The 23,578-nt window shown below is 39.5% G+C and overlaps 1 protein-coding gene across 4 annotated transcripts in view; it reads left to right on the top strand.

The window, feature by feature from the left end:
* The window catches only part of MYO3A (myosin IIIA), a 232,002-nt gene that overhangs the window by 69,268 nt on the left and 139,156 nt on the right, over nt 1-23,578 (top strand). For all 4 annotated transcript variants that reach the window (XM_073885535.1, XM_073885536.1, XM_025891892.2 and 1 more), the window contains exon 10: nt 234-389. In XM_073885535.1, the coding sequence (XP_073741636.1) occupies nt 234-389 (156 nt within the window). The remainder of the gene's footprint in view (nt 1-233; nt 390-23,578) is intronic.

Below are 23,578 nucleotides of genomic sequence, written 5' to 3'. Positions count from 1 at the left end.
TCTTTCTTTCTTTCTTTCTTTCTTTCTTTCTTTCTTTCTTTCTTTCTCTCTTTCTCTCTTTCTCTCTTTCTTTCTCTTTCTTTCTCTCTTTCTCTTTCTCTCTTTCTTTCTTTCTTTCTCTCTTTCTTCCTTTCTTTTTCTTTCTTTCTTTCTTTCTTTCTTCCTTCCTTCCTTCCTTCCTTCCTTCCCTCCCTCCCTCCCTCCCTCCTTCTCTCTCTTTTTTGCCAGTGCAGATGCTTGACTAAAGACTATGAAAAGCGTCCAACAGTGTCAGATCTTTTAGAGCATAAATTCATCACTCAAATTGAGGGCAAAAATGGGATGTTGCAAAAACAACTCATGGAATTCATCAACATTCATCAAGGCACGGGAGGCACGGAAAAGGCCAGGTAATCAAATAATATCTTCACTCGCAAAGTCCAGACATCACCTAACGACGCTGAACAATTTTATAATGCAATAGTTGTTAAGGTGAGAAAAGAACTAATTTAAATTAGTTCACTGTGGTTCCGAGATAAGGGGATACTTGCACGAAAAGTGAATTGAGTTGCATCCCAATACTGGTAACATTGCTCGCAGCATTTTCTAAACAACTTCATCAGAATGAAGAATGTAAACTTCAATAGATGATTAGTATTGGCATATATTTTCTTGTGTTTTCTGTTCTTCTGTAAAGTTAAGGTATCTTACATCTGAGATTTAAAAACGAACATAAACCTTGAAAGACTTGGTATCATTTTTTCTGGCTAAACTGTATTCAGAAGTCATTTTAAATATCATTACTCCTGCTTCCTATTTGGGGTTTCTAATAATCTACTATGTATAGTTTATGTAATACTGAATATCTTTTTACTTATTATAGGTAGCATATATGTTTATTTCAGGGAATTTAGAAGATACAGAGAAGTATATAACCAACTCAATCAAGTATAACATTTTAATCTATAACCTTTCAGTATCTTATGAATGGATATACATTTTTAAAAAATTAGAATAATATTTATATGTGTTCTGGAGCCTGCTTTTCTTTTCTTTATAATCCCATCACCTGTTTCACGCATCCCTCCCATACTCTCCCCGCTCTGGCAACCACCAGGTTGTTCTCTGTATTTATGAGTCTGTTTGGGGGTTTTTTTTTGTTTGTTTATTTGTTTTGTTTTTTAGATTCTACATATAAGTGAAATGATACGGTATTTGTCTCTCTCTGTTGAATTTGTTTTACTTATCATAATACCCTCTAGATCCATTCATGTTCAAATGGCAAGATCTCTTTTTTATAGCTGAGTAATATTCCATTATATATATATATATATATATATATATATATACACACACACACACACACCAAATCTTCTTTACCCATTTACCTTTCCATAGACACTTAGGTTGTTTGCATGCCTTGACTGTTGTAAATGATGCCACAGGGGTCCATATACCTTTTCAAATTAGTGTTTTCATTTTCTTTGGGTAAATAGCTACTAGTGGAATTACTGTATTGTATGGTATTACTATTTTAAATTGTTTGAGGAATCTCCATACTGTTTTGCCCAGTAGCTACACCAGCTTACATTCCCACCAGCAGTGCGTGAGCAGTCCCTTTCTTCCACATCCTCACTGACACTTATTATTTCTTGTCTTTTTGATACTAGCCATTCTGACAGGTGTGAGGTGGTTTTGATTTGCATTTCCCTGGTGATTAGGGATCTTGAACATCTTTTCATGTGTCTGTTGGCCATCTCGATATCTTTGGAAAAATGTCTATTCAAGTCTTCATCCCATTTTTAATCAGATTATTTGTTAGTGTTGGGTTGTATAAGTTCTTTATGTATTTTGGATGTTAAATCCTTTATTGGATATATCATTTGCCTATATCTTTTCCCATTCAGTAGGTTGCCTTTTCATTTTGTTGATGGTCTCCTTTGTTGTGCAAAAGCTTTTTATTTTGATGTAGTCCTGATAGTTTATTTCTGCTTTTGTTTTCCTTGCCTGAAGCAACATTTCCATAAATAATGTTGCTAAGGCCAATGTCTAAGAGACTACCGCCTATGTTATCTTTTAGTTTTATGGTTTCAGGTCTTACATCTAGGTCTTTAATCCATCTTGAGTTTATTTTTGTGTAAGACGGTGGTCCAGTTTCATTCTTTTACATGTAGCTGTCCAGGTTTCCCAACACCACTGAAGAACCTATCTTTACCCCATTGTATATTCTTGTTTCCTTTTTCATAGATTAATTGACCATATGAGAGTAGGTTTATTTCTGGGCTCTCTAGCCTCTTCCATTGATCTATGTGTTGGAGCCTGCTTTTTTTCACTGACTAGTGAATATGCATGTCATTAAATCCATGTCATTCATATCATTCTATGACAGATTTCTTTAATTGCTGCAGACATTACCTTGCATGACTATTCAATGATTGATTTAAATAATTCCCTATTATTAGATATTTAGGTTGTTACTAATTGTTTCTATCTCTAATAAGTAACACTGTAATGAACAGAGTTGCACCCGAATCCCTTATTATTTCCTTAAGATAAATTCCTAGAGACAGTGCTAAGTCAAAGAGTAGTCTGACAGTTTCAGTTTATTCTTGAGAATTCTATTAGTTTCATTTAAGGAGCATATCACTATTTAGGGGCTAAGTTAGGAGAAGTGAGTAAAAAGTAGCGCATGACTTAAAAGGTGATTCTATTTGAATTCCTGTCGGGGGTCACATGTTTCATTCCTATTTGTCTGGCCTAACTGTGTGCCAGACATTGTTAGGACTTTATATTATCTCATGTGATTTTACAACATCCCCAAGGGAAGTGTTCTAGGACACTCCATTTTTACAGCTGAGAAGAACCAAAGTTTGCAGAGGCTAATTAACTTGTACAGGGCTACACAGGTAATGAATGGCTTAGCTGGAATTCAAATCCTGATCCCTAAGTCCAGGCTTTATTCGCATGAGTAAACAGAGTAATGATGGTAGACATCTCTGGAGGTAATAGGTCTTGCCTATATGAGTTTACAGCCTTGCTGGAGAGACAGAACTCATATACCTATAGTGAGGAAACATTACGTTGTGAGTGGAATGAACTACAGAGAAGGAAGGAGGCATGTAGTTTACAGTGAGGAGGTGGCCGTGGGCTCATACATGTCCTTCCTTCCTTCTTTGTGTGACTACAGTTCCATAGTCAACCACAACCCCGTTCTTCCCAGAGCAAGTGGACAAACAACAAGCAAACAAACAAAGCGAACAGAAATTGAAGTGTACCAGCATTGTGTCAGGTGCTCAAGAACTTTGTCAAGAACCATGGAGAATTTGAGATTTTACCTTATTTGCAAGCTAATAAGTTGACCTGCCAGTTTCAAGCACATTGGAAGAAGATAAGAGATGGATCAGAAAAAAAGGCCTTACTATTCTTGTTAAGCCAGCAACATGAGTCTTATATTCATGTTGGTTATTCTTGCCCCATAAGTCCTAGTGTTGATGTGGAATGGCCTAGATGGATGGGTATACACAGTGGGTTTGTCACATTAGTGTAGGAACCCTGAGCTTGGGAAACTCTGGTCTTTGAAAAGGGAAGGGCTAGCGAACCTGCCCAAACTTTGTCCTGGAGCAGACGTTATCTTTACTATTCTGTTCAGCAAACAAAACTTCCATCTGTCCTGGAGAGAGACGTTATTTCTAACTTCCAAGACCATTTGCTATACAAGCGTCCTTGGAAATATAGTCTGGAAAAAAAGCTAATATGAGACATACAGAAATGAGAGGGACCCATGGATAATTGTCTGCCAACATTCAAGCACCATAAAAATGGTTGAATTACACAATATTTAGATTCTAAGCCTGTTGCTCTAAGTTCCAGAGATCAAAATAAAGAAAAAAATTATTGAAAACAACTCCATATTGGGCACCGCATCAGGCTCAACACTTGTGTTTCTGAGTCACAAAATTGATTCTTGTTTATCTTGTTAAGAATTCAGAATATGTTTTCAATATGAGAACTTCTGTTTCACTCAGTTGTGGAAAATTTTCAGTCATTATTCCATTAAATATTGATCTTCTCTTACTCTCTTTATTTTCTACTTCTAAGAGATAAATATTGCAATGTCCCAATATACCTTATGTGTCTTATATTTTCTCTTTTATGTTTGTCATTTCTTTATCAATCTCTGCTGTATTTTGGATTTCTTCAAAATTGTTTCTCAATTCACTAATTCTTAGAATAGGACTAGTCTAGATTTACCCTGTATACTTATTTTTCATGCTGATATTTCTGTCAGCAGCTGTACTTTTCATTTCTACAATTTCTTACTTTTTGTAAACATTCTTTATTCATGTCTGACTTCATATCTGGCTATTCCTATCTGGCTAATTTATTTTTTTCTTTTCTTATGAGTATAATTCTTTTCTTTTTCTCTTCTTTGATAGTCATTTTTTGATTTGCATCTCAACCAGAGCGAATTGTCCTGATTATTGAGTTTATTTGTTTCCTTAATATTTGGTGTTCTTCTGGGGTTTAGAATTTTGGTTTGTTCTCGCACCTGGAATGGAAGGGGTTTTGCTCTGCTTTTTCTTTTCTTCTACATTCTCTTCTCCTATTTTGGAAGTTTTGCCTTTGCCATAATCTGGCTTCAGGAGTCTTTCTGCCCCGTAGGACTCTGAGGATATTGCAGATCTGGCTGTGGAGCCAGTAGGAAGTAGACCCCGTGTCTGTGCTTGGTCTTGCCATCGCAGGCACTTGGCTCCGTAAAAGGAAGAAGATGCAGAATTTTTTCAGTGTTCTCTTCCAGGCAAGAGACACCCCTCCCCACATTCAGATGCATTCTCTCTACCCAGCCTAGGTCAGGGCCTTCATTGTGACTGAGGCGTTTCATTTCCTTTACAGTCCAGTCTCTTCTGCCTTTTTCTAGTCCTGGACTTGGTGTCAGCCTATGGTTTCTGCCCTCTTACCCAGGGTGTATCTGACCTGTTAGATCCACTGTCATGTTCATCTTGTTTTGGAGAATGTCTTTGTCTTTTTAATTCAACTTAAACATATTTTGAAAAATATTTTCATTTTTCACAAGTGTATATTTGGAAGGGGTGGGAGTAGAGTTTGAATCATTAATGCACAACACCCTTTTGACCACAGATCTTAGTCCCATGGCATAGGAGGAGGAAATATTTTCCTGCTCTCAGCACTCTTACACTAGTTCCAAAGTGTGAAACATATTCAGGCAAAAGAAAAGACGTTGCAGGGTACCACTTGCAACACCTTGGGAAAAAGTAGTCTTCAAGATCAGGCAGAATTAATTGATTTGGTATAGTTCCCAACACTGGTAAAGATCCAAAATCTGACTGTACTAAATCAACATAGCTAACTCAAACCTGACAGTTTTTTGTATGTGATATTAACTTATGAAATTGGATTGATGTATGTATTTGGTTGGATAATTTTTTAAAAATCATAATTCAGTTTTAAAGAAGACTGTCCTACGATAAATTGAATACAAACTGAGTACTTTAAATTTCCCAATAACGGTAAGGGGGCAGTGTTAAGAAGGCACTGTGAGATGGATACAAGAACTTTCTTTTTTAAGTCAAGGCCTGAATATAACAAGTCGCTCTCATAACTTACTCAACTACTCTGAGGAATTGAGATGCATATGCATGCAGTAATTGCTTCTATGACAAACTCTTAAACCATGGAAATGCATTGTTCACAGGAGTTAAATTGATAATGTTACAGTGAAGACTGAATCAGTAAGAACTTTAAATTATAAAATATTTTAAAAGAAAAGTTTGGCTCAGGTGCCGGGATGGTTCAGTAGGTTAAGTGTCTGCGTTTGGCTCAGGTCATGATCCCAGGGTCCTGGGATCGAGTCCCGCGTTGGGCTCCCTGCTCCACAGGGAGTCTGCTTCTCCCTCTGCCCCTCTTCCTACTCATTCTCTCAATCTCTCTCTCTCTCTCTCTCTCTGAAATAATAAATAAATAAAATCTTAAAAAAAAAAAGTTTGGCTCTTGACTCCAGTATTGTATTCAGTTGCCTGATTTAATGGGAATAGATAAAAGTCATTTGTAATTGAAATGTACTATTCAGCTTTCTTGACTAAAAACAACACAAGCCAATTTAAGAAGAAAAGCAATTGAGTGAAAAATACTGGATGGCTCAGAGAATTGAGAGGAAAGCAGAAAGCCAGGCTTAGGCCTGAAGCAAAGGAAGCCTCAAATAGCCTTCCCCAAGAGCTGCCTGCTCAGAAACCACCACTGACACCCCACCCTCCCCACCCCAAGTCCTGCAGCAACACTAGTTTCTGGAATGCCACAACCACTTCAAAATACTTGTAAACTGACCTTGAGCTTTGTCACTCCCTCAAGACTCTAAGTCCCATAGAAGACCATCTGGTTCCCCATGCTTAGTTAACAGGTCCATGTTGTAGGTGAAAAAAATGCAGTGAGAAACACTTGCTTCTCCCTTACTTCTGGTATCTGTGTGAGGCAGAATCCTTTCTTGCAACCGTCTTGGAATTTCTTCCCACAGAGGAAGAATATTTTGAGATACTAAAGCAATGAATTATATGGAATATGAAAACAGGGTCCTGAAATTCTTCCTTTTATATAAAGTGTTATTTAAGGTATGATTTGCATTCCTTCTAAATAAAGGAAAAACCTAGCCCACTACCTAGTTGAATGATAAATCCCAAATTAGGATTTCATTTTGTGGGGCACCTGGGTGGCTTAGTCGGTTGAGCTTCCAACTTTTGGCTTTCACTCAGGTCATGATCTCATGGGTCCTGGGATGGAGCCCCATATCAGGTTCCATGCTCAGTGGGGAGTCTGCTTGAAAGATTCTCTCCGTCTGCCTCTCTCCCCACTTGCTAGCTATAAATCAATCAATCAGTCTTTTTTAAAAATTTCGTTTTTGTGGTGGTTATATTATTAACATGTTACCTTTAAAATTTTCTTTTGCTTTATATACAAAGCAAAATAACCTGAATATTTTACTTGATACCCTCAATATGCTAGTGGTGATTAACTTTAATGTAGGTAAATTATGTTTTGCATATAATTTTTTTATAAAGATTTTTATTTATTTATTGAGAGAGAGAATGGTAGAGAGAGAGCATGAGAGGGAAGAAGGTCAGACGGAGAAGCAGACTCCCCGCCGAGCAGGGAGCCCGATGCGGGACTCGATCCCGGGACTCCAGGATCATGACCTGAGCCGAAGGCAGTCGCTTAACCAACTGAGCCACCCAGGCACCCTGTTTTGCATATAATTTTATAGAAGCAAGAATTTAGTAACTCAGACATAGTTATTTCTTAGGCCAAAAATACCGGCTATATTTGTGGTGCTGTGGTACAATCACCCCACTTGTCCCAGCATATATGGTTTTCAAACCAGGATATAAGACAACTTTGAGATATATATGAAAGGATTAACAAATGAGAGACAAACTAAATTATCCAATCTTGCAGGACTGGAAGTCTGGTTCAAGCTGTCAATTCTTTATTTGGGTATAAAACTTTATGTCATGTAAATTCAGTTGAATGGGATTTTGTTTTTACAAAAAAAAGAAAGAAAAACACCCAGAAAAATCAGTAGGAGGTAATAATAGGGTTTTTTCAGTGTGATACAATGCATGATTCTATTTTATTCTCTATTTTCTGGGCATGATAATTTTTCTCTAATGGCTGTAACTATGTCTTTGTGAGAATTATTCACCCTTTGGAACGTTTACTCATTTCCCTTAATATGTGGGACTTGTAAAATGCTTATCCTGGCTGCTCTTATAATAACCATTCTTTTTGATTCCCATCTTCACATGAACATTTCAAAGACACTTCAAACTGAACATGTCCAAAATTGAAGTTATGCTGTCCCACCCAAAATTAGTTATTTGGTCCCTTTCTTATTAATGGCACCACCACTCAATTCCTTAGCGCCAACCAGAAATCTAGGGATTATCTTGACATATTCTTCTTTCCTACTTTCTGTTTTTAGTCCAGAGCACAACTAAATTTCTTAAGCCCCCACTCAACCCAACACCAATGGTGATATAATCCTTGCTACCATGGAAAACATGGATTGAGATAATCCCGATGTCTCAATATTTATTGAAGCCATTGTATAAAGACCTGGATCACGTGCTACCACAGGGGGCTGATGGCTAAAGCATAGATCATCTGTGCACCTGGGGGCTTACTTTTTAATAAAAGGGATAAGGCAAGCCTGTAAATAACCATTATACAGAGTAAGAAGTTCCAATCCCATGAAAGGAATACAAACAGTATCCTATGAGAGTTAGAAGAAGCAGAGAATGTTTACGGTAACAGGGACAGGAAGGCTTATCCAGGAGGTGGCCTTTGAATCAGCACTGGGATAAACAGAACTTGAGCATGTGTGAAAATAGAGTTACTACCCGATGAACATCATTTCTAGAAAGAACAGCCTGAGCAAAATCATGAAAGCCAGGAGAAAGGCAATGCTCATAGAAAGGCGAACATTTAATCAAAGCTGTAAGGGGAAAACTCAAGAAATACGGTTGGAGATATCCACAGAGAGCTGACCACAGAGATGGAGAGTGTTGATAGTCAGACAAGCAGTCTGACCAGTGTTCTTGACAGCCTACGCTGGGGATGCCCCTAGGCCACCTGCGTCCTGCTGTGCACCATCCCTTCATTGGTCCTGAAAGGTAAACTATGGATATGCCAAGACAGACTATGGCAGTACTTTTGGATGTATTTTGCTTGTCCCCGGTATTTCTTCTTAACTTAAAGCTCTTATATAGTTTTTTTTTTAAGTGAAAGAAGTTGGTCTCCATCATGTTTAATGATCAAGATATTAGTGGCTGGTGTTTGGCTATTTGGAGATGACAAATCTATGGATATATCTATTTCTGTGTATTTGTGGGATGTTTTAATTGTTTGGTGTGTGTCTGTGTGCACATGCTTATATTCTAAGTAAGTGTTATTTTGGAAAATTCCAGTTTTATCTTGGCCAAAATAAGGGGTAAAGTAATTGTCCGTATGAATCTGAGAGAAAAGTGCTCGTGAAGGCACGAGCTGGTGACAGTGTCTTGTCCAAGATAGGGAACTGAGAAAAATGACAGGTGGAGCTGGGGGACTATAGTCAGGGCCCATCTAGGGCCAGGAAATTTATAAAAGAAATGATAACTTATCCTCCCCCCCCCGCGAAATATTTCCTTATGCCTTTCTTTACTACTTCTTCTTCCAGAAAAGCTCCAGAATAAGAGTTAAATAGCTTCTAAGCATGGTCCCCTGAAGGAATTTTGTAAGGAACAGGTTACTGAATAAGCATCCCCTGGGGAAGACCATTGGGAGTATCTCTGCTTTTAAGTCACAATAAATAAAGGAATTCAAATAAACAGGAAGAAGTTGTTAAAATGTCCTAACAAGCTGTAAATAATTCCTAGGACTAAGTTACATTGATGTTTCAGAATAAAATGCTTTACAAACAGTAAAAAACTACCAAGGAAATGGGAAAAAGCATCCCCCCCCTTGAGGGAAGGGGGGGAGAAAGACTTGTTCACGGTCATTTTCTCTCCTATCATGCAGAAGAGCTGGGCCAGAATCCATTTGTCCTAACACCTCGTTCAGTTCCTGTCTGTATCACGCTGCCCCCCCCCTTTTTTTCCTCCAGAGAATAATCATACCAAAATAGACTGTTATTACTGGAAGGGAACGTCTCTTCTGGTTCCTTATCTGAGAAACCAGAAAACTGAAGCCCAGAGAAACTCAGTCCTGCCAATTCAATAGCCAGCTCAGGGCCAGCACAGGGCTGTAGCTAAACTCCCGTGATTTTCAGCACTCTTACCAGTTTCTGTATCACTCACCAGAAGTTGGCATTCATAAAACTGGTGATATGAAGAATTTCTCTTGGACTTTTGGGGACTGCTTTGTATGATTTACTCATAATGGGCATTTGGGCTTTCACCAGTTCCTTTGAGATCCTGCAGTTGGAGTTTACTGAGTAGTGTATTCAAGGGTCAAGAAATCTTTGCTCACGTTTCCCTAGACTTCTTTGTTTTAATTAAGAGGGTAGAGTATAGAAATAACTAAGTCTAAAATGGTGGTCTAATTGACAGGATCTTTGAAGTATTTGGGATGTAGTCATGTACTGACTTGATTTTAGTGACTGCTTGACAAGAGTTGATGATTATCAACATCGTGATCTTTTCATTTCTCTCGGAAAGAGTCCCTCATCTCAGGGGTGAGTTTAAGGATTTGCATTTGTTATTAGTAAGCAAGTTACCTGCGAGTGCCAACAAAATTGCATTCATTTATAAAAGACTTTGTCCCATTTCTCTGGTAATTACTACTTGAAGTTATACCACACTCCAAGACTTCTTCTAGTATGCTATTTTTCAGTCTTTAGTTTCATTGAGGTCTGAAAGGACAAGTTCTCAGTGGCTCCCAGCATGTCAGTGATGACAGTATGTGGGCCCGTGACAACCAACATGTCCATCTCCCCCCCCCCCCCAACCCTGGTCACCAGGCCACCTGCTGGCCACATGCATTTTCGTTCCTCTCTGTTTGGGCTCATGCAGTGTTCTCTCCTTGAAATCTCCCCCTCTTCATTCTCTCCTTGAAAATATACTTCAAAACCATATCTCCAAAAGTCAGTTCAGTACTTTTGAGATGCTTTCCCCAAAGCCCCAAGCGTGTATTTACATTTTCTGTCCTCTGTGGTCATGCAGCCCTTTGTTCTTGCTTCAGCGTCAGACAGACTTAGATTCAAGTCCTCATCCTTCCGTGAACTAGTCCTGCCATGTACGAGTTCTGTGACTCTGGGCAAGTTACTGAACCTCTCTTAGACCCGTTAATCCTTGTTTATGAAGTGGGAATACAGAGGATACCTACCCCATAAAGCTGTGAGGATAAATGTAATAATGCCTAGAAAGCATGAGCATAGTACTAGCACAGTGTAAGTTTTCACCATCACTTAATGGTACTTAGATCCAATATATTTTGTGAATCTTAATCATCTTTGTATCTCCAGTGCTGAGTCCAGGACTTTGCATGCAGTGAGTACTCAATAAATATACAGTTGACCCTTGAACAAATGAGGTTAAAGGAGGCAACCTCCTATGCAGTTGAAAATCCAAGTATAACTTCTGACTCCCCAAAAACTGAACTAATAACCCACCGTTGACCAGAAGCCTTACTGAGAACATAAACAATTGACACATTTTGCGTGTTATATGTATAATATACTACATTTTTACAATAAAGTAATCTAGGAAGAAGAAAATGTTATTAAAAAAATCATAAGGAAAAAAATACATTTACTGTACTATATTTCTTGCAAAAAATCAAGGGTCAACTATATATAATCTTTAAGATTTTATTTATTTATTATTTGTCAGAGAGAGAGAGCACAAGCAGGGGGAGCAGCAAGCAGAGGGTTCAGAAGCAGGCTCCCTGCTGAGCAAGGAGCCCCATGGGATTATGACCTGAACCCAAGGCAGATGCTTAACCAACGGAGTTGGGGTCCCAACTGTATACAATCTTGATTTGAAGAGTTTGGGTTGAGATCTGGAATAGAAAGCCCTCATCTAGCTTTATATATTTAATAGACACAATTAATAGTGCATTTAACTATTTATTACTTAACTGTAAAAAAAAAATGGAGAACCAACATGAAAGACTTTTCTTGAGAGAAGGGTTTTTAATTTTTTTCTAGAGAAAACGTCTTTTTATAGTTCCCTTGCTGGGTTAGAGGCAGAAACAAAAAGAGGACTTGGAAAAAAATAATAAAATTTACATGAACATCTCATTTGTTTCTAAAATCATCTCTATGAAATTGTGTGTTATGGGTCACGGTCCTTCTTTTAAGATAATGCCATCGAGGCACAGCAGTCTCTTGCAGAGCTAGGACTGGAAGTTCTCACTTTCATCTCAACTGAAATTCAGTTATTCATTCATCAAGAGAATCTAACCAATACCCTGAGGGTAAATCATGTGTTTTAGAGGTGCTTTGATAGTGGAAGTTACAGATAGAATGGATTTGGGTATGCCAGTGTCTTACTATAACCAACACATGAGGTTCTACAGCGTTGATGCTGGCTCTTGCAAGAGAATATTGCGTTTTCTGTTTGAAGCCCCAGTTTAAAAGGCTCAAGCTCTCATTATCACCCTGGTTTTACCAGTTTTGCCAACACAGTTACTCACATGCTCCCACTTAATCTTTGCCAGTCTCACTCCATTACTTTTCTCGCAGATGGGAGCTATTGGAACCTTTTGCTTTGAAACATGTTTTGATTATCTCTGCTTCTTAATTCTTTTGGAGGAATAATGAATATGAATATTAGTTTATTTGTAAAAGTGACCCTTACTTACTATTTAACAACCTAATAAATGCATAAAAATATGGAGAAGTTTTAGGAAGTCACTTGAAACCACAGCACCAAGAGGGGGGAAAAAAAAAAAGACCCAGCATAAACATTTGATGAACACCATTCCAGATTTCTTTCTGTGTGTGTGTGTGTGGAGCAAGAGAGATAGGAAGTTTTTACAAATGCAGAATTTTTCTATAAATACTACTATTATTGAAATTTTTATTGATATAATTATAAATTTAGATGCATTTGTAGGAAATAATACAGAGAGACCCATGTGCCATCTACCCAATTTCCCTCAATGGTTACATTTCACAAAACTGTATATATACTGTTTTAAGTATTTTACTCAGATTTAACAGGTAAAAGAGAAACTTAGGGCAAAAAGGAAGAAATTACTGAAAGGCAGATAAATGTTTATCTTTCTTCACCTCAAGACTTTTTGGCTTTTGATAAAGTTAAAATGTTAGATTCCTTTTGATTCGATTGTAGACAATATCTACTACCTCCTTGCTCTGAAGAATGAAGTTAGCACAGTTACACTTCCTCCCATCTCCTTGATTTCCACATCCTGGACTTGTTACACTATTCTTTTACGTAATCAAGCTTCACATTTGTAGTATGTCTATAAGCCTAATTTCTAGGGCTGTTGAATCTCTTTTCTGTATTTAAGTTGATTCAGTGCTCACCTCAAGTCTTTTTTACTATACCCTCCCTTTTCTGAGTGCCTTATTTTAATTATTCTCTTGGGTAGCTAAATTGTGTCATCTCATAGTTATTTCCAGAAAGCCTCAAACCCTAAATTCTTGCCTCCTTGAGCTCGAAGCTTAGTTTGGTTAGGGAAATGGACTTCGGCTAGCATTTTCTTTTCCTCAAAACAATGCAAACACTGTTCCACTCTGTCTTGGGCAGTGTGTATTGCTGTTGAGAGAACTGAGACAATGAGCCTGCTCCCTTTGTTCATGGCTGGTTCTTTCGCAGGATGTCTGCTGGTGGTCCGCAACTTCGCCAAGCTGTGTCTTAGCGACCATCCTTTCAGATCCATTTTACTTACACCCTGCGATATGCGGGAGTCAGCTCACACTGCCTCATGAGAGCCAATTGAATCTTTGTTCTTTTCTCTTCCTTTTCTGTACTTAACCCATGTACCTTATCCTGTCTGTGAATTCAGTCATGTTTATTCCATATCTTTTCTTCTGTCCTGATTTTTCCTCCATTCCTTTTCTGGTCACAGCCAACTCAGTTTTTATCTCTTTCTGTTGTCTTATAATCTGTTTATTAAAGCTTCGTACCATCTCTTTCAAGAGAAAAAAATTCTTCAGATTTTTCCTTCTGTTGAGAAGATCATATAAGAAACATCTTTGAAGGATGGAGAACTTCTGTTTGAATTTTTTCTGCAATTCTTTCCTGTGGTATATGTTCTTCATCTGCCTTTTGCTTATAATCCGTCCTTAACTACTCCTCTTCCTCCTCTCCCCCCCCCCCCAATTTGGTTAGAAGTATGTATGGTGATGAATGTCTTCTCAAGTAGGACTGGAAATAGCTGTGTGCTAGCCCCAAAAATAAGTGGGAATGGAAGAAGGATGATTTGAGAAGTCTTCAGTTTGGATTAGGTTGATTCTCTGAATACCCTTCCACCAAATCTGTATTTTCTTTGCCTTCTCCCCTCAGTTTTGAACCTTTAAGAAATCACTGTACAAGGCCACCGGCTGGTACAGGCCCAGGGGGCCCCATTCATACCGTCATCTCTATAATGACAGTCTCTCTGTGTCATGACATATCTAGCATATCAACTGCTGCTCTTTCCCTTCTCCCTTCACCCGGCCTTTTCCTGGCCACTCCTTTACTGGACGAGTAAATGATAGGTCACTCTCCCCTGGTCTTCTCCCACCCTCTTGCTTTCCTGAATGTGAACCAGGTCTCATCAGGACTTTTCCCCACTTCCCACTATGAACTACTCCTGTCCCTGGAACTGACAGCTCCAAGCAAAGGCTCGTTGAATCTGCCTCTCAGGGCAGTGCACTTTCTTTTAGAACAGTCTCTTTTCTAGAAATAACCATGTGATGACACAATTTAGCTACCCAAGAGAATAATTAAAATAAAGAACTCAGAAAAGGGGAGGCCTGAGGAGTTATGTGTTGGTTCTCAGCTTTTTCTCATTTTAATACAGATTTCGCAGTATTTGACAGTCATGACTGTGGTTTGGGACGATGGCCATTTCCGTTTTTCATTAAAGAAAGACACTTTTCAACTTTTCATCCTTTTTGTTGTTTAGTGAATTGTCAGGGAAGGGAACATTTACTTTCCTCTGTGATCTTTAATTTGCAGTGACTCTGGCCCAGCTTCTTGATAAAATAGGACAGGGTGTGGATTACAGGTTGCCACAGTTTTTGGATGCTTCTTGTTGGCGAGTCTGTGTTGCACACCCTTGAGCCCCAGCATTTTCTGTGACGTCCTCAGTTAATAGAAGATGGCCGAAGTAAGGCTATGACATTTTTAAGCCCAGGCCTTAAAACCCTGGCAGTGTCCTCTTCATGTCTCTTGGAACACTCTCTGAGAGCCCGGAACTGCCATGAAGGAAGTGTGACTAACCGTGGTCACCCTGCTGGAGAGAGACACATGTCAGCCAATCTGATCAATAATCCTGGTTGAGCCCAGCCTCCCAGTGCCAACTATATGAGTGACGCTATCTTGGCTCCTCTAGACCAGCCTACCCACTGGGGGAATAGCACTGAATGACCTTAATTGACGCCACATGGAGCGGAAGAATTTCCCACCTGTGAGTCCTGCGTGAATCCCTGACCCACAAAATCATGAGATACAATAAAATGGTTGTACGAAGTGGCAGAGTTTGGGGATAATTTGTTACACAGCAATGAATAACCAGAATGAGAGGATATGAATCTTATTAAAATCACCAGTATTCATAGTATCTTTGTGGCTTAAAGCCCTTTGGTGGCTTATGTAACAAGTCCCACATTGAGTGTAAGGAGATTCGGATATGTCTGGGCAACCAGTGAGGGGAGTCTGTTTACATAGGTGGAGGGCACCCAGGCCTTCTGGGAAAGGAACTGAAACTGTGCCCACTTCGTGAGCCAGGCATTTCTAGTAGGTGGTGGGTTGGCCCAGCAGGAGTCTTTCTGCCAAGGGTCATAGAATCTTCTGCGAGATGACTGATACTAAGGGAAAGAGCACAAGTTTGACCCAATAACAAAACCCTAGTGGTTAGAAGGAGTCACAACTCTGAATACAAGTATTGGCTATTAACAAAAGCCATCCCAAGGCCTGCCTAGCCACATGGGTGCATATATGTGACCTAAGGAAGGGCGAGGTTATGAGTGGAAACTGAAAGAGGTGCTTCACTCAACCTATAAATGGGGTACACGCAACAACGTGCCCTGTCTCAGTCAGCATGTAACACAAAGGGAAAAGACCCATCGTTTCCACTTCCCAAAGGACTCTTGGGTGACTGGAACAGCAGAAGTGTGTTGGCCAAGCCTGATGGGCTGAGTAGCCACACAGCAGGAAGTATCTGAGTATCCACCCAGAGGATCATCAGCAGAGGAGTCACCTACCTGGTGCAGCACCTGGAGACGCTGCTTTTCCTGCTGAGCAATGCCGAACAATGCCCAGCCTAGCTGGCAAGGACCCCACACGCTGAGGAACAGCAAGAGCTCTGAGGGACCAACAGGGTGTCAGCCACTGTCTGCCTGGTAAAGTGGGAAGGAGACTGATACTCAGCTAAGCAAGAGCTGAGTAACAGTGATGTCTAGCTGAAGCAGACTTGTCCCTGAGCTATTGTGAGCCATACTTATGGGGACTTTCTAATACAACAAGAGTCCTCCATTAGCATGTGATGGCAACACACCGGCCAAATAGGATCGCTTTTGTTGTGACCCCTGTTGTACCCCTAAGTGATATGGGGTGGCCCAGGCTGGACAAATCCAGGAGGCACCATTCATTTCGTAGTTTACGTGAATGCTTTCACCCTGGAGCCCCGAGATACAACATTCGTGGTGTCCTCTAGAGTTGTGCAATGTGAACTGTGGATCAGGAGCCTGGAAAAATTCTGAGCACATTTGTTCTACAACCCAAAATATCTGTGATATTAGCTGTGTACACATGATGTTAGCACAAGCAGAGAACTGGATAGAGTAAAAAGCTCTCCCTGGTTTCTGTGGTTCATTGTTTATTATCAGGGTCCTGATTTAGCCTGAAAAATGTTGTCCCCCTCAGTACTTTCACATAAAGTTGCTTTCACATAAAAATGTTTTCAGCGGGGCGCCTGGGTGGCTCAGTTGTTAAGCGTCTGTCTTCGGCTCAGGTCATGATCCCAGGGTCCTGGGATCGAGCCCCACATCGGGCTCCTTGCTCCGTGGGAAGCCTGCTTCTCCCTCTCCCACTCCCCCTGCTTGTGTTCCCTCTCTCGCTGTCTCCCTCTCTGTCAAATAAATAAATAAAATCTTTAAAAAAAAAATGTTTTCAGCAAATACATATGAGGATGAAATCCTCTGATGTTTCCTTGAAGTTTCCTGAAAATGATTGCATTTGATTTCATGGGGTAAAATGGTATGAATCCAACAAGTGCGTGTACTTAAATAAAGCAAAATATGACACATTTTTCTAAAAAGAACAAAATTTCCTGAAAAATTCTGTTCTGTCTTTCATTCAAAGGCATTAGCCTTTAAAAAAATTTTATTCTAGAGGGAAAAAAATAACCTTTTTGTTTTGTTTTGATTGTCTTTTAATTGTCAAGAGCCTTGACCTACATTTTAAAGATGACAAATACTGCAATATTATCTATTTGTTTTTTTCCCTTCAAATTAACAATGGCCTAGGATTTGAATGCATCCATTTTTGGTATTGTAGCCATAAAGAAAAGATGCATTTGCGTAGAATTACATTAACTGTTGGATTCTGCAGTGTCTCACAGGAGGCACCCAGTGTGGATAATACTCATTTTTTTGCAGCAGAGCAAAATGCACAGGGTGAGTGGAGGGCAGACCTACCATTTTCCCTGAGTGTCTTCACATTTTTAGTCCTCTAAATATATTTTTGCCATCATGTCAAAGGCAGTAATAAGACGATTGAGCATAACTTACTGGAAAATTTTGTGCTTTAAATGAGCTAAAACTTTTAACCATCTTTTTGCTAGGTTAAGAGGAGAGAAATATTTTTTAAGGATAGAAGTCAAGGTTTAGAGCACAATATTTCAGTCTTTGAGTAGAATTTAAAATGACGTGTCCTTCATTCCTCACTGCTAAGCACGTAAAGCTTTATCTCTGGCTGTTCAGCTGCTCTAATCTTGTTTGCTTCCCCGTTTAGTTTTGTAATCTCTGCAAAAAAAAAAAAAAAAAAAGCTGTATTTAACAATTTTTTTTTAGTTTTGGAAGATCATGATTCACTTTGAAGTTAGATTTTTATACATTTATATAAATACAGCTGGGTTTTTTTGTTTGTTTTTTTTTTTTTAGAGAAAAATCTGAAGTCAAAATGCTTAAGGTTTTTTTCAGAAAGAAGAAAGAAAGGGAAATAGATAATACTTAACTATGACAATTCCAGTCTTGGGAATAGAAATTGAAATGGAATACTATTATGTCATGGTTGATTCTATATGGATGTTACTGTACCACAAGTTCCTCAAAAAAATTATCTATGTCAATACTCGTCTATCTATCTAAACATTACCTGGGCGGCCCAGCCTGGAATGTGGGTATTGTTCATGGTCTATGGATGATAACAAAATTCCCCTATATTTATTCGGATAGGTGGAGGATGGTCATGAATTCTGTTTGGGGGAATGTTAAATTTGACTTGCCAATGAAACATAAAAGTAAAGCTACTAAGTAAGTAGCTGGATAGAGGAGTCTGGACTTCAGGGAGGAAGTCCATGTTAGAAATGTTTTTTTTGTCATTTGCTTATAGACCAAATGCCATGGCACTGGGTGAGGTCACTGAATGTGAGTATTTAGAAAGAGAAGTGAAAGGGACCTAGGCCAGAGCTCTGGGAGACACCAACATTTAGGAACCCAGCAGAGGGAGAGGAGATTGAGGGAGTGTGGCCTGTCGCAAGCCACATGAACCAAGTGTTTCAAGGAGAGAATGGTCCACTCTGCCAGATAGTGTTGAAAATTCAAGAAAAATAGAGCAACACTGAGTTTGGACACAGGAAGTTCTTCAGTGACCCTGACGAGAGCCATCTCAGCAGAGTGCGTGGAGGGAGGCCCCGGCTGGGAGAGGTTAAGGAGACAGGTGTCGTGAGGAAGAAGAGCTAGGGAATAGGGACTACTCTTTGAGGAAGCTCAGCTGTAAGAGGAGATAGGGCGCAGCCACTGGAAGGCATGGAGCATCAAAGGAGAGATGTTGAAAGCTGGGAGCTGGTAGAGCATATTGATAACGCTGACAGGGAGAGGTTGACAATGCAGATTGGATGCAGGGAGAGTGGATGAGCTGGCCTTTGCTCAGAGTAGAGACACTTTAATCCATTCCAACCAGAGCGGAGGCTGAGAGAAAAAGTTAATTTGTTTAAAATATAGGTATATAGAAAAAAAAAACTAAAAGGAACACCAAAATGTTAACCGTGGTTATCTCTTGATGATGGAGCTATGGGTGATTTTTTTTTTACATTTTTCAATTTTTTAAACAAAGAATGTAGTTTATTTTTATACTTGGGAAAAAAATGGATGTAATAAAAATAATCAAACACTTTCTAGTGACCCTTCACGCCATCATTCTTTGACCAGGCAAACTACACAAAACTCCCCGGCCATGTTTGTTCATAACCAGATTAATTTTCTATAATGGCGTTTGCCCGATGCATACTTACTGTGGCGTTGGTAACTCTGACTATGGAAGGAACCGTGCCTCTCCATCTTTGCCACAAAAGTCTACTTAACAGAATCTGGCTCTTCTCTACTCTCTTGTTTAAAAGCTGAGAGTGAGGAGAAGAAAGAGGTAGGGAGCCTTTGGGAGATGGACAATAGCCATCAAATATTCTTGCAAACTCAGAAGTCAGTCTTATTGCAACATCTAAAAACAGGTCACTCTATCTAAAATAATAGACATCACAGAGAAGTCACATTCACAGCAGAAACAGACAAGATTTCCCATTAGGAACATCTTTCGTCAGCCTCCAGATATCTGATTCCTTCTTAAGAGCACGCAGGCTCCCTTTCACCCTGCCCAGGACCACCTAACAGAGATTACCAGGTAATATGTGTTACTTAAAACTTGCTAATTGCCTTAATAAAATTAGTTCTTTTAACAGGTGAGATTGTGCCTATTGTCCAACTCATAAAGGATCATATACTTTTTCTTTTTTTTTAAGATTTTATTTACTTGAGAAAAAGCAAATGAGAGAGAGAGGGGGCACGAGCAGGGAAAAGGGGCAGAGGGAGAGGGAGAAGCAGACTCCCCTCTGAGCAGGGAGCCCAATATGGGGCTCGATCCCAGGACCCTGGGATCATGACCTGAGCTGAAGGCAGATGCTTAACCGACTGAGCCACCCAAGCACCCCATATACTTTTTCTTGATGCAGTTGCTTCATAGTTACAAATCAAAATCTATACTAGAACACAACCTACTTTTTCTTTTATTCTGTTTTTGAATAGGTAATGCATGCATATTGAGATAGTGCAAAAGAGTAGTCAGTGAAAAATAGGCTCCTCATTTATGTCCCTTCCCAAAGGCAACCAATATGTCCAGTGTTTTGTGTGGATTTCTAGAGATCTGTTTATATACAAGCAAGTAACTACAGCATTAATGGAAAATTTACAAGGCTCTTAAACATCATTTTAACATTCTTTATCACTTAAAACATCAAGGATGCCTATAACGTTAGAAGCCACTGAAAAATAGTAGTCAGGGAGAATTTAATATCTTTCTGAAATAAAAGTGTGAGTGACTAGAGAAAAGATTCACTTTATAAAACCTTGATCCCCATACCTCTTTCATGGACACATTAATTATGTTAAATGATGTGCCTCACGTGTTCTGCAGCTAGCTTGTGCATTTTAATGTAATACTAAGCACTTCATGGTTTAATTTTCTTAAATAGTTCACTCTTTCAGTCATCAAGCATACATTAATCTTTAATACATTTTTTGTTATAGACTGTCTACCTTTTGACCTACTGATCAGATACTACTGATTAGTAGTATCTGCTGTCCCTCTCTTCTAGACCCTTCTTTTTGCCCCAGAGCTCTTGCCTAACAGAGAGTCAGCAAGCTATGGCTTACAGGCCAAATCTGGCCTGTACCCTAGTTTGTAAATGAAATTTTTTTTTTTCTATAGACTGTCTACCTTTTGACCTACTGATCAGATACTGCTGATTAGTAGTATCTGCTGTCCCTCTCTTCTAGACCCTTCTTTTTGCCCCAGATCTCTTGCCTAACAGAGAGTCAGCAAGCTATGGCTTACAGGCCAAATTTGGCCTGTATCCTAGTTTGTAAATGAAATTTTTTTAGAACACAGTCATGCCTATTTGTTCATGTATTATCCCTATGGCTGCTTTCACACTGTTATAAGGTTGAGTAGTTGTGATGCAGGTCAGATGACCTTCAAAGCTGAAAATATTTACTGCTCTGTTTTTTTACAGAGAAAAGTTGCCAATCCCTATTCTAGAGTATGGAATCTTGGTCATGGTAATGAGTGGGCAAATAGCATTAGAGAAAAGAAAAATCAAGAAGTGATTTTTAAATGTGTCAATAATGAAATGATCATGGTACAGAGTATCGTATCGCAAAATGCAAATTATACACAACATCCTTGGATGTTCATTTATTTCATATGCTTCAGTTCCCACGCAGAGAAAGTAGTAGAGAGATTTAGTATAGCAGGGAGAATATAGTAGGGAGATTTAGTGCAGAGATTTGGAATAAATTAAGGAAGACGTGTAGGTCGGTAGAGATTTTTATCTGCTTTCATATATCGCTTTTCCAACTGCCCCAGATTTTGTGAACAAGTGTGTATCTGTACAGTCCCGATGAAAGCACATCTTTACAAAATCATATGTGAGAGAGGAAGAGCTCTGTGAATGAAAACGGCAATTAGAAAGGCCTGGGGGCTGGGTGACTCTGACATCTGTCACTCCAGTCATGGCCAGAGTTGGCCTGCTGATCTGGCTGGCCAGACTGGTGTGTGCACTTTTCCCCACCATCGCTTCAGAACTACATCCTCGGCCAAAGGGGCGCAAGTGCACGTGAATAAAAACTGGTCTTCCAGGGCATACCAGTGACAGCCTACACTCCCATTGGTACGGCCAGTTGAGACTTAGGTACTGGAATTTAAAGATGGATAAGGAAACTAAAACAAAGCCATTGATTAGATTTATGTTTGATGAAGGATTTCTATACTACCCCCGGTGGCTCCTGAATCACCTTAGAAGATAGGGCTTGATATTTACAAGAGAATATTTTACCAAAGTAAGAGCAAATAAAGCTGTTGTGTTACAATAGTCCCACTGAAAAGTAAGGATAAAAATTTTCACATCAGGCAGTGATAGTGATTTCTTCTTTCCATGTGCAGAACTGAAATGCAAGTGAAGCTATAAGAAACACCCTAAGGGAATTTGTGACCTTTGACAACACAGAAAATATTTATAGTCTGAAACTATGTCTCTCCAGTATGACAGAGTAAATGAAAAATATAATCTGTTTAACGAGCTGTACTTTTCACAAAAGGACAAAAATCTTATGGAAGTATTCTGACTTTGCTTTTTCCAAGTCTTGCAGAAATAAAATATCTAATAAAGTAACAAGAATGGAAACCAGTTCTATAAAATGAAGGCAAAAGGAAATGTTAGATGGTGTAAAATTATCTTGAAGTGTGTGTGTACTTTGATCATTTCAATTGTTTATAACTAGAGAAAAAAATAATAAAATTTCTTTGGCTCCACAGTCAATGAACATTTAGTAAAGCAAACTATTCATTCCTTTATCCAAGAAACATATTTTGAGAACCTACCACTTGCAAAAATCTGGTCTAGAAGTAAGGGGTAAATCAGTCAACAGATTAAAAAACAAAAAACCAAACCGAACCAAAAAACCTACTGTGGAGCTTACATATCAAGGGGAAAACTTAGAGAATAAAATAAATCAGTAAACGATGTAGTGTGTTAGGTGGCGGTGTGTGCTGGAGGAAGTATAGAGGAAGGGAAGGAGGATTGTGAGTCCTGGCAGGGGTGGGGGGAAGTGTGCCAGGTGTTGGAGGCCCTGCCAGGACGGGAGCAGGGGACAGTCTTAGGAGACAAGGTCTGACACAGCGGGGTAGGGTTGGGTGGGTTTACATGGGACCTTTCTCTGGGTGACATGGGGCCATTGGAGGGCACTGACCAGAGAGTGACCTATCTGACTTACATTCTAAAAAGGTCACTCTCACTATTTGTAAAAATCCAAGTAAGAATAATGGGGGCTTGAAGATCAAGGGAGTAGGAGTGGAGGTTTTACCTCAGAAATAGACATTTGAGGTCTGATTAAATACCCTCTCTGTTGAGGAGTTAGCAGGAGAGCAGAATATTGTTCAATTGTAAGAAATGCCCCCCCCCAACCTTTTTTGCCCATGTATCAAATCAGCAACCCCGGGCAACATTTCCAAGCTATGCTTACATGTTTTCTGTTGCTTTCATGACATCCATTTTTTTTTTCCTGCCTTTCTTACTGTTCCCAACCTCCGTCAACGGGCCATCCTCTCCTCAGTGGAGATGAAGAGAAATGGAGACCCAACAAACTTTAAGGAGAAGAAAACAGTGTAATCTGGTGATGGCGTGGATTTAGGAGGTGAGAGAGAGGCAGATTTCTGGTGTGCGCAGCTAATCAGAAATCCTGGAGGAGTTCTAGGCTTTGTGACGGAAAAGCATGCTTTGCTTTTTGGACATTTGGAATTTGAATGCATTGAAGACGTCTGTGTTTCTCAACAATCATGCCCTTGCCAACCTAGTTTCCTCAACCTCCGGCCTCTCCCACACTAGCGCTCTGCATTCTACCTGTGGCAGATCATCTCTGTCCTGGGGCACATGCCCTGCACTGCCCAATCACGCATGCTCCTCCCGCAGACTTGACCACCCACCAGTCACCACTGCACATACAAATACTCTTTCCACAGGTCATCGAATCCTGCTCCTACTCAAATACCAAGACTGAATGCTAAATCTACGGAGCACCATTCCCCGTTCACCAGAAGGGAGTTATTGTCTTCTTGCTATTTCTGTAACATTTAATTTTTACATCCGTTTTGGCACTTGCCGTATGCCTTGT

Source organism: Callorhinus ursinus, unplaced genomic scaffold, assembly GCF_003265705.2.
Source record: "Callorhinus ursinus isolate GAN/ISIS: 27379988/994484 unplaced genomic scaffold, GSC_fseal_2.0 scaffold63, whole genome shotgun sequence".
NCBI classification, from domain to species: Eukaryota; Metazoa; Chordata; class Mammalia; order Carnivora; family Otariidae; genus Callorhinus; species Callorhinus ursinus.
This window is presented reverse-complemented; position numbering and strand designations above follow the sequence as displayed.